The 12,113-nt window shown below is 47.1% G+C and overlaps 1 protein-coding gene across 2 annotated transcripts in view; it reads right to left on the bottom strand.

Moving 5' to 3' along the window:
- EEPD1 (endonuclease/exonuclease/phosphatase family domain containing 1) overlaps window positions 1-11,254 on the bottom strand; it is a 72,856-nt gene extending 61,602 nt beyond the window's left edge. The window contains exons 1-2 of one of the 2 annotated variants that reach the window (XM_065628549.1): window positions 11,237-11,254; window positions 2,485-3,499 (exon numbers count right to left, since the gene is read on the bottom strand). In XM_065628549.1, the coding sequence (XP_065484621.1) occupies window positions 2,485-3,338 (854 nt within the window). In that variant the 5' untranslated portion in view covers window positions 3,339-3,499; window positions 11,237-11,254. Of the gene's footprint in view, window positions 1-2,484; window positions 3,688-11,236 lie in introns of those variants that run through there. The other variant, XM_065628548.1, reaches the window with a different exon arrangement.
- Between the last annotated feature and the right edge of the window lie 859 nt (window positions 11,255-12,113).

Raw genomic sequence — 12,113 nt, 5'->3', positions numbered from 1 at the left:
CCCTAGCTGAGGCCATTTTACAGCTGCAAAGCTCCACCGACCTCAGCAATGCTAGCACAAGCAAGAGGAAATTCCTCCCTGAGATGCTGAGTATGACTTTTCCCAATGTATACTTTTTTCCTGCATCATGTTGATTTTTTTTCTGTTCCCATATTTTCTTTTCCCCCCAGGAAAGCTTTGTAGGCTTGTCTGTGGATGCACATTACTCTCATTTCTTTCCAGCTTCTCACATTATCACAAATAGGATCAAATACAGAAAACAATTGCATTGTACTTGCCCGGTGTGATTGATGGCACACATACGTGCAATAAAACAGAACAAAAACAAGTACTTACATCAGGCTTCTTTTAAACTTCAAAGAATCTGAGAGTCCTTTCACATCATCCAGTACAACTGAGTATCTGTTTGCTAAACTGGATGGAAACAAAGTACCATGCAGCTTAAGAGCAAAAGTAAAACTGCTAGTGCCATGCTCTGCATACACAGTGGCCAGCTTGGGCTAACGCAGGCTTATTTCCTAAGTCACTTTCTCTGCCTAGCTTTTTTAATATGCCAACTGTTTGTTTGTTTTGCCAAAATGCTGAAGATGCAGAAGTGACAGAGAGTTAAAACTTTACTGGTTGAGGTCATTAAAATAATTTTAAAAAATTAAACCAAAACAAATCCAACACATTTTTAATATATGTAAATAAATAAAAACTACTGAAGTCACTTTTCTTCCAAAACTCGATTATTAGAATAACCCTGAGGCTAGTGATAATCAATGGTGTCTCTTTCCTAAGCAGGTCCTTCTGCCTCTGCCCCCTACCCCAATGCCAAATCCCACCAGACTTCATCCTAAGGTGCACTCCAGCCAACCAGCTGCTCACAAAAGAAGAAGAATGGTGGCAAAATGAGAAGTGCGGGATACCTGAACTAGTGAAGCAGTCGAGGAATACTGAAAGATCTTAGGCTGAAGCCATCAGCAGTGTAACATCTGAATAACCCCGCTGGGCTACCACCTCCATTTTGGCTATCAAACAGCAGACGCTGTGAGATAACAGATGTTTCCTACGCAGGAGCGTCAGGCTCCCGAGCAGCCCACAGCAGAGGTATCCCCCACCACAAACACTGTACCGCAGTGCAGGACGCCACATCACTGTCACCGTCCTTCTTGCATGCCTGACCTTCGCAACCACACCGATAAGAGCCATTATTCAGCATATTACTGGAAAAGAACAGAGCTCTCAGCACTGCCAGAAATAATGGTTCATCAGCACTTCCCCTCCCCCCAATACCCCTTTCGCAGAAGTCCAAAAGTCCCATGCCCCTATTCATCTCCAGCTGGAAGTCTGAATAGAAACCAGAGAGAAAAGTTAGTTTTCCAGTGCAGTAAACGAAATGCCAGGCCAGCTGGGATAGATTTCACATGTAGAGAGGAAAGGGTGAGAGTTATTAAATCCTTATTGCATTCTTACATTTCTGAATCAAGCAGAAAGTTTAGCAAGACAGACATCCCCAGCACCATTGCCCGATTACCTTACTAAACAAACAAACGAATGCAAAACCACAACACCAAAAAAACCTCTCAGCTTCTCAGCCATTAACACCAGAAGCACCATCCCACCTAACCACACCACAAACAGACCTTGCTTCATGCCCACTCAGTCAGTGAAACGAGGAATCCACCTGGTGCAGGGACAGCACAGCCTTCCCAGGCAGCTGCCCCATGTCTCACACCCCCAAGGATGAGCGGTTCCTCTGGCTCAGCAGATGCCCCATGACTGCTCGTTAATGAGCTGTGTCACCCTCGTGGGACAAGCCATGACATTCCACTCTCCTTACACAGCCCAAACCATCCTGACTGTGCTCTTCAGCATTTCTGATTCGATGAGTGGATCTGAGGGAGAATGGACTAGAGCCCTAATGCTGATGTTAAGGAGGTCACCACTCAAATGAGACTTTCTAGAGAAGAGGCACTGGCAGATCTCTGCTTGGCAGCTCTGAGAAAGCAGATGTAGCGCTGTATCTTGCCTCCCGAAGTGGCAATAAGATGCTCTGGGAAACACCGTAAGAAACCGGGTACATACAGAGCCGCCCTTACCTGCCATTTGTCCTCTGCTTCTGACAGGAAAGACAGTTCACCGAGGCTTGTTCAAAAGGCTCTTGACAGAGAAACAACCTTTGACCAACCATTAACAGACCCAACGTGACTGACCATAACATCTCAGTCTTCCCTGCACAGCTCTGTGCGTGCACATACCTCCTCAGGAGGTCCACCACCTTTCAAGGACTATAGTGGCCTTATCAAGTGATTCTCACTACAGTCCTAGCATTAAGATTCAAGCAGGGTTCCCTGCAAGAAATTGGAAACATTTAATAATCCTGGGAAGGAGTCTGTCCCCACTAGGATCACAACAGGACTCTAGAGTGCCCAAACCCCAAAGGCATTAACCTACCACCCCACATAAAGCTGGGTCTACAGGTCAGGTGCTGCCTCTTACCTGTTCTCCAGCAGCGTCATGCACACAACCTCCCGCACACCTGGGTTGTTGGCTTTCTCAATGGAGCAGCTTTGCAGGTTCCAGGTAGCCACCCTCAGGACGGGTCTGCCATCTCTCACCCCCACAAACATCTCCACAGAGGGGCGAGTGGATATGATCTGGGTTGGACCCCCAGGTGGAAAGTCCAGGTCTTCGCTCTGGAGGCTCAGTGAAGTGGGGCTAGAGTGAGGCTTGGCTGTGAAGTTGAGGCCACCGTTGGTGTTTGTCGAAGGGGGACGAGACCGCTCTGCAAAAATCTGATGTCTGATTTTGTCCAGAAAGGAGGAATTGATGCAGTCCATTCTCACCAGGTCCTCGATACTTTTGAAGGGCCCATGCTCTTTACGGTAGTCCACAATGCTGTTGGCGATCTTCTCGGTGATGCCACGGATGCTCATGAGCTGGGCTGGGGTGGCGGTATTGATGTTGATCTTGGTGGCAGAAAGGTGATGCTCGGAGGCCAGATCCTTGCGCAGGGAGCTGGGCGAGTGCTGTGCCGAGCTGCCCTTGCTGCTCACACAGATCTCAAACTTCACCTGCTCCAGCTTGGCCGCCCCCACTCCGCTCACCAGCGCTAGGTCCTCCACTTTCTTGAAGCCACCGATGTACTCCCGGTACTCCACGATGTTCTGGGCCACCACCCGGGTGACCCCGGGAAGGGTCATCAGCTCCTCCTCCGTGGCCGTGTTGATGTTGAGCCTCTCCTGGTTGACGAGGATGTTGCTGAAGTTGCACGCCGCGCTGAACTTGCGGCTGTGGCACAGGTCCGCCGGGTCGCGGGGGATGGAGCGGTGGCAGCCCAGGCTGCCCCCCATCTCACCGCCTCCGACGCCGCCGCGCCGGGCCGCCGCCGGGGGAGCGGGCGAGGGGCGCTGCCGGGGCTGCCCGCCCGCGACTCATGGACCCCCGCGGGAAGCCGGCGACGCCCCGCGGCTCCGCGCCAGGGGACGACGGACCGCGGCGGCTGCAGGACACCCTGCGGACAGACCCGATACAAGCCCGGTCAGATGGACCCCGACAGCCCCGCGGAGGGGCCCCAAGTCCTTTCCTTCTCCTCCTCCGGGGAACACCGCCCCTCCCTTAGCGCCGGAGCTGCCGCCGCGCCACCGCAGCTCTCGGCTGCCGCTGCCCCGCGCCCCGCCGGCGGCAGTAGTAGCTCGGCGGGAGCTCCCGCCCCCTCGGCCGGGCGAGGCGGGGCCGGGCGCCGCCACCACCGCCTCCCGGGGAGGTGTCACCCGCGCCGTGCCCGCCCCCGCCCGGCGGCAGCGGGGACCGGCCGGCGCTGCGGTCGGGGCGGCCGCCCCGGCGGGACTCGCCCCGGCATCCTGGCCCCGGGTCTGTCCCGAGCGCCTCCGTGGGGCGGGGGAGGATGAGGAGGGGCGACCTCCGCCTTCCCCGCATGGGCACTCACCCGCGAAAGGTGGGGTCAGGCACGTAGGGTCCGGGGCGACCGAAAATGGCCCTACCGCTGTCACCTCGCCGTTAAGGGCGGGCTTTTCCCTTCCTCCAGGTGCATGGGACGCCGGGGCCTCAGGTGCTCAGACGCTCTTTGCAGCATTCCCATCCTTGAAGTTTCTTGAGCTCGCCCGCCTGCAGCTGGCAGGGCATAAGTGTGTTTTCAAACCTCATGAAAGCCTCATCAGTCATCTCCACTGGGTTTTTGGTTGTTGTTTGGGGTTTTTTTTTGCTGTTGCAGGCACTGTGCTCTCATACATCTGAGTAAAGTCTGCGTCTTTTTTAAATTTTTTTTCTTTTTCACATCTCAAGCAATCGGGAGAGTGCTCGACAATTTCAAACTCCGCACTGAATGGTGCTTTTGAACGTATTAGATCTGCGTATGAGGTCTGCCTCAGCCCATGGCCCCTGGTTTGCTGTATGCCTAGCCTTTCCCTGAGATGTAGTATCACCGTTCTGCACCGAGATCATGGTTGTGTATCACCCATGTGCCTGAGCTCACTTTAGCATAGTTCATTCCTGCCCTGAGAGCTGCAGCAGCCCACCGCAGTCTGTGTTGGTAAAGCTGCTGAAGTATTTACACGGCTTCTACTGCATCGAGTCCCATGCTGCGCTGTCTGCAATGCTATCTGTAGCCAAATTAGCTCATTTGAAACTAGCTTAACTGTGCCCACACAGGAGTGACTGCAGTGTCAATGAATCCAAAATGTAATCGGTGGGTGTAGTTGAAAGGAAGGGGGAGGAAACCCAAAAGAAAGAGCAACATGCGGTTGCAGATGCCAGCTGTGCACCCTGGTGCTTCCCGATGCTGACAGTATATATGTTTCTTTTAGCCGGCTAGAATATGGTGCACAGATGTATTTTCAACATCAAGACTCTTGGTTTGCCCTCTAACAAAAATTAAACAGCTTGTCATAGCAGCTTATACATTTATTTTTCGTGGCAAGGTAATGGAAATTATTTGGGTTCACCTAAAATAAAAGGTTGAATTTGTTCAGCTCCTTGGAGAAGCAGAATGCAACATGCATAGAGGAGTGCAGGCTGTACCCAGCTTTTAGATTGCACAGGGGCACTGCTGCTTTAACATTTGCACTAGATATTATGCTGCAGTTCACACATTTCTCTTCTGTTCGCCTGAGCAATAGAGTTAGTAAATTATCATTACGGGAATGGGTACTGGCTGCATTAGGCTATTGGCTCTTTGCTGACTGTTGGAGTGGAGAAAGTGCTCGCTTAGGTGATTAAATGCTTCCATGTCTACTGGAAAGTGCTCTGTGCACTGCGATAACAGTGGCCAATGCAGCAGAAGTCATGCTGGGCCTAATCCTGCTGGGATCATACCAGCACAGAGCTGAAAACAATTAACCATTGAAACTAGTATTCTTTGCGAGGCAATATGATTACAGTAATAGCTCCACAAGCTGTTATCTCAATGGAGATACTCTTCTGCTTTCTACAGCAGGTTGTTTCTAATTGATCCAGGCTCATTAAATAAGTTTTGAAGCTGAAAAACACCAAAATCCACCTGAGGCATCATCTACGTTGCAGGCAGCACTAGGTTTTCTGTGTTTCAGAGAGAAGGCAGGAGCATCTCCAGAAAGAAAATAACAGATGTCCCTCTCATCCAGCACTTTCTGTTGTCAGTAGCTACTCAACATTTTTCGAATCTGCAGCACGAAGATAACTTGCAAGGCTGGTTGCAGCTGAGGTAGCAGAACTCAGAGGGATGCAATGAGTTTCCCATCACCTAAACCGGAATATGACCCATGCTAATGTGAGCTGCAGGGACAAGAAGGGGCTTTATCATTCCGTTAACCCCTTACCCTTATTTATGTTGTCAACACTATGAAAATAACAGTTTCAGGGAGTTAACTGAGCTCTGAGTCAATTTTTGACACACCTTGGTATTTTTTGGAAGTGCCAAAAGATGTGAAAAGGTACAGGTTTGGTTTATGTGTAAAAAAAACCAAAACAAAACAAAAAAGATGAATCAACTGGCTTAACATCAATGTTAGGCAATCCATTAACATGAGAAAGCTAAAAATAGGGTGCAGTCAGTAAACGACTGAAAAAACAATGGCGAAATTATTGACGACTAGTGTAGGCAACAGAAGATAAATCTTGTGAAACCCATGTAGATACTAGATTTTATCTTTGATCCAATCCCAAGCTCACTGTATTTAAATTTATTCAAGAAGTGATTGATCGTGGTCTACTGGTAGGCGTTGGCTGGCAGGTAGCCTACCCGGGCTGCTTGGCACCTAACATGGCAAGTGGCCACAAATCCAGGATTCCTGGATCTCCTTCAGCCCCAACAGGATAGAAGGCTCCAAGACACCGTGGGTGGCTTATTCCTCAGGATCCGCAGCTCGCTGCCTGCTGAGCAGCTGGCTGCCTGCCAGGCCTGGCTTAAAAACCTCTCAGCAGAGGCAAATTTGAGTTTTGCTGCTTTGAGGATGCGAATCTGGGAAGGGCCTTACAGGGCCAGGTGGGGTTCCATGGTGAGAGGGAAGAGGAGGATGCCAGCAAAAGGCCCTTAGGAGCAGCCATCACCCATCATGCAGAATGTTTTTCTGTATCACTGTAGAGTGTTGCAAAAAAGGGCAACAAGGGAGCAATGGTTTTATCACCACCAAGAATCCGAGGGCTGGGACACCTCTCCTATGAGGACAGGCTGAGAGAGTTGGGGTTGTTCAGCCTGGAGAAGAGAAGGCTCCAGGGAGACCTTATTACAGCCTTTCAGTACTTAAAAGGAGCCTATAAGAAAGATGGGGACAGACTTTTGAGCAGGGCCTGTTGTGATAGGACAAGGGGTGTTGGTTTTAAACTAAAGGAGGGGAGATTCAGGCTGGACATGAGGAATACATTTTTTATAATACAATGAGGGTGGTAAAATACTGGAACAGGTTTCTCAGAGAGGTGGTAGATGCCATATCTCTGGAGACATTCAAGGCCAGGCTGGACGGGGCTCTGAGCAACCTGATCTGGTTGAAGATGTCCCTGCTCATTGCAGGGGGTTTGGATTAGATGACCTTTGAAGGTCTCTTCCAACCCACACTGTTGTGTGATTCTATGATCTTGGGCTTGCTTTTCCACTTCCTAGGGCCCTCCGAGGCTGAACAACTTGTACCTTGTCCCCACAAGCATCTAGTAAAACAGGTTCCTGGACAGCTCAGAGGCATGGGGACAAGCAGCCGGCCATGCAAGAAATCCATGGATATGGTAGTATGAACTGCTTGCCAGCTCTGGAGTTTTCATATTAGTCTTTCCTGCAGGAATTGTTCAAAGTGGAAAGAAGAAAACTAAACTTTTCCATAAGAAGGAGGTTCTCCAACATGAAAAGCCTTTAAATGCAATGTTTAAGGAGGATATGGAATTGCTTGAACCCATAATGATGTGGTGGATGCAGATATTGCTGAGCAATGTCTTTTGACTTAAGTCAGGCAAAGAATCAGCCTAGAGGGCACTGTATTTTAAAGTCTTAATTTCTCAGCATTTTAAGATGGTCTTAAAAAAATCTATTAATCTATTTTCACATTTTGCCAAATGCATCATCTACATTGCAGAGACTCTAAACAAATAAGCTCTGTTTCATGAAGAGGGCTAGAAGGAGCCAGGAGATGTTGCTCAACAAAACAACACAGAGTTTGCCTCCAGTTTGCCTTTGCGATTGCAATTCCTACCAGCCCACCATGTGACAGCAGGGCCTTTTCCAGCTCTCACTGACACGGCCTTTGGGAGCTGGGGGCTTGGTGCTGAGGAGCAGTCGCCCTCCTAGGGACTGTGTTTTCAGACCTGCTGTACTGGGCTCTTAATGGGCAAGGACTGAAAAAGGCAGCTGGTTAACTGTAGTGCCTGTATTTTTATTTAAAGGAGCTATTAAAATAATTGTTTTCCTTCTGAGAGGACGTATTCGGTAACACTTGTAATAGATGCCCAAGGCAGAAGGCAGACAGTGGTTTTATGAAGACAAGTAATAACATGGAGGAGTTAGCAACTTCATGACCAGTGGGACTTATGAGGTCAGATTTCTGATGGCTCTTTCCTCTGTTGATTTTCTGATGTATAATAATGCTGAGTATCCATCAGTTTCTCAGAGGGGTCACTAATTTGGATGTCTCTGTTCTACATGGCCACCAATTTTTGTGGCACTCCCAGGAACTCTAAATTTTTTGAGACATTCAACCTCTCTGTTGAATTTGCTTGAAATTAGCCCACATACTAATAAAATCCCTGGGGAGGGAAGATGAGCAGAACAGCAGAGCACACAATCACATGAGCTTTATCTTAGGAATCCAATGTCTATGGCATGAGCTCCTTTTCCTGTGAGGCGTTTTACATATGGCTGCCAAACTTGTTGCAAAAAGATTAAGTGATGTCACTGGTGCTGGGTTGCCAAGTTACAAGTGTCACATCCTACAGAGAAATACAGTCAGAAGGGTGAGCAGAAGTGACTCATCCTTATACCTTGATTAGTGTTAGGAAATCCATGCCTGAGCCTCTGCTACAGGAAGCCTAAGAAAAAGGAACTTCTATAACAGTTAGGGCTTCATTTTGGTTGGTGTTGGGTCTGAAACCCAGGCCTCTTCCTGCCCCAGAAGATCCCAACCAATGGCCCACCATTCTATCTTGTCAGTGCATGGTGGGACAGCTCATCCTGGAGGGAAAAGAGAGGAACCCACCCTAGAGATGTTATCCAGTAGAGCTTTGCATGTGATTTCCTGGTTCTACAGACAGCAGTGGGATTTGATTCTCATCCCCCACATCTGAGGTGACACTGTTAATTACTCAGGTATCCCTTGGGACATAGGAGTGGAAAGGAATTAAAAAATCTAGTCCTTCCTTCACCCCAGGCAGAGTCACCAGGGCCACGCATACGGAAGTTTACCTGCTCCGGGCCTTCAGTGGTGGCATCTCCTGAACTTCCCAGATGAGAGACGTGTGACACAGTAGACCTGTGTCACAACTAATGTTTTGTTTGAGGCCTGGTATGGCAAGACCCTTGTAAAAATGCACGCAAATGACTACTTCGTGATTTTGGCAGGGGAGAAAGTCAGAATTTTTCACTTGTGAGCTAGGTGTCTAAGCTCTTCACCCTGGTCAAGCTTTCAGTAGTTCCACCCAGAAGCAAGCATCAAGTGGATTTTTGTGAACAAGATAAGGCCAATGAGACTTTAGGCACCTTGAGAGCCAAGCAAGAGGAGAAGGTAGGTAAGTCAACATGCTGCAAAGGGATTTCCAGTATAGTGTTCAGCACTTCACACAGCGCTTTGGTTATCAACAGTTGGACAGCCAGCCTCTTGAACATTGCCTCTCATATAGACCCTTCAAATGTCTTTAGGTGATGCCTTTTGGTGGTAGATAGGGGTTTAAAATGCAAGGAAGTGAGCTCGCTAATTTATACTAAGCCATGGACTTCACAGGCAGTGTAAATTAGTCCTTTTTAAACATTTGCATTTCAAAACCAGAACAACTTGTTGAGGTTGAGGTTTAGGGCCAGAAATAATGCTAAATATTGAGGCCTACCTCCTGATCATTCTGTTGTTTCACTGGGTAAATTATTATTTTGCATTATTTGTCATTTATAACTTACTTTTAGTTACTAGGTTACCTTCTACTACATGAAGAATTAAAACATAATTAATTTTCTTGTTGAAAATTTTAAAGAAATGTTTAAAAGTCCACTTCATGTTTACTTTTTTCAGAGAGCTTCATGAACATTGATTACTTAACTCATTCAGAAAGCTTTTTAACTCAAAGCAATTCTGCAGTCACTTTAGCAGCCAATGCAATTCTGCCCAGAATTAAATATTACTTATAACTTCTGCTATTTGGGGGTTTTGGTTTGTGGTTTGTTTTTTTTTTTTTATGAAAACTTACGAACTCAGTCTCTACTCCTCATTCATATGAACAGTTGTGCTTCGGACACTGAAATTATTCAGAGAGACAAAACCTGGACTCTTCTCCTTATTTTCTCAGATGTAAGGGAAAGTCAGCCAGGTCATGGAATCATAGAATAGTTTGGGTTGGAAGGGACCTTCAAAGGTCATCTAGTCCAACCCTCCTGCAATGAGCAGGGACATCTTCAGCTAGATCAGGTTGCTCAGAGCCCCGTCCAGCCTGGCCTTGAATGTCTCCAGGGATGGGGCATCTACCACCTCTCTGGGCAACCTGTGCCAGTATTTCACCACCCTCATTGTATTATAAAAAATGTATTCCTCATGTCCAGCCTGAATCTCCCCTCCTTTAGTTTAAAACCAACAGGCCCTGCTCAAAAGTCTGTCCACGTCTTTCTTCTGGGCCCCTTTTAAGTACTGAAAGGCTGCAATAAGGTCTTAATTTTGTTCACTTATGCTGACATTAGTTTCCTGTCTCTGCCTCTTCATGTGTAAACTTGTTTCTTAAGAAGAAAATAAACCACAATTTTGCCTTAGCCCCAAATTCTCAGAGGAGATCTGCAGAGGACAGAGCTTCAGTATAAAGCCATAGCTCTGCTGAGGATGAGGTCATTGGTTTATTAAACAGTAAATGTTTTATTTAAGACTTTTCACACAAAACATAGCATTTTGCGTAAACGAACATCTCTGCACTACTCTCTTGAGAAAATCTCTCTCTCACATTTCAAGTCCTGCACCAGCAATTAAAATGGTTTCATGACCTCAACCACTCCTAGCAGACTTTCAACTTCTATGAGGAACCTCCCGGACAAGTGACACCTAGCTGCCTAATCATTACAACATCTTCTGTGAAGGTTTGATTCAGCTCCTGTAAAGATAGAGGAAGGACGCCCAGAATGATTCAAAAGGGTACTCTGCTGATTTACGTGAGCAGGCGGACCTGCCCTGTTGGTGGAGCTGACTCATATGGTTTTCCACCTGAAAGTGAGGTTTATTCCAATGAGAGCATAAAGGAGGTAGGAAAGCAGGACAGGATAAAAGTCTTCCTCTAGAACCAGGTCCTGTAGGATGGCTACTTAAAAAAGACAGGCGAGCTCAAGTCAGTAGCATCAGGAGGAATTGGTAGCAGAGCATCTGAGTAACACTGGAGGACAAGCGTGTCCCTAAGCACATGGAGATGAACACCTCTGAGCTATTTAAAACAGCAAATGAATGATCCATTAAACTGAACTTTGACTCTGGCATAAATAAGGATTTTAAGTACTTTGAAGATAACTAGGTGTTAAAACAAAACAAAACAAATCCCACGAACAAACAAAAACCCGAAACAAACAAACCCCAAACCACCAGCATAGCCTTACCAAGCTCACTTTGTCTTCAACAGGGCAACTAGCATGAATGACAGGACAGAAACAGCAGATTAATGACAGAGGCGGTAGAAGAGAGTGTACTTACAAAGCCTGTGGGTGGCACCGAGCTGGAGGGCCTGCGAGGATTTTGGTGGGTGAGATCAAAATTCAAAATAGCCTTCACAGATCAGAGGGGTGTTCCAAAACTGACAAGATGGGCTTTGGTAGAGACCTAGGGAGGAGAAATCCACAGCGTACATTCAAACTGAGGAATAACTGAGCCACAGATGAGACAGGAAAAGCTCAACAATGTAAACAGGAATCATCAGGATGGCCCATTAGGTAGAGAACAAAGGCTGTTTCTAGCTGATCTCATGAATCCCAACAACATGATTACAAAGATAGCTATGCAATGACATAATTACTGTCAAGAACATGATGCTAAGAGCCACCATACCAAAGTATTGAAGAATTAATGGCAGATGTTGTACAAGCTGCAAAACCCATACAGTTCCTCCAAAACAAAACCCACAACTCTGAAATGTTTCCTGTTTTAAGCCTAGATCCTAGTCTTTGCTTATGCCAAACAATATATACTCTGATAAATGGCCTAATTGGAATCACATGGACTACAGAGTATTGCTGGACAGGAATAAAGCTTGTGTAGCCTGGGGCGAGGAGTTTGCTTCCTAAATAAGGTCTTAAATTACATAAGATGTCATGGTGTTCTTTTTACTATATGTGCTATTATGGCTGAGGTCACATCCACAGCTCCAAACTTTGTTCTAGCCAAGTATCATTGGCTTTGGAGAGGCTTTTCCAAAGTTTGAAGAGCCATGAGGAAAAATAGCTATCTCCATCTTACACAAGATTTGCATCATGTCAGCAG

This window comes from Caloenas nicobarica, chromosome 2, assembly GCF_036013445.1.
Source record: "Caloenas nicobarica isolate bCalNic1 chromosome 2, bCalNic1.hap1, whole genome shotgun sequence".
In the NCBI taxonomy this organism is placed as follows: domain Eukaryota; kingdom Metazoa; phylum Chordata; class Aves; order Columbiformes; family Columbidae; genus Caloenas; species Caloenas nicobarica.
Note: the sequence above shows the minus strand (reverse complement) of the source record. Positions and strands in the feature narration are given on the sequence as shown.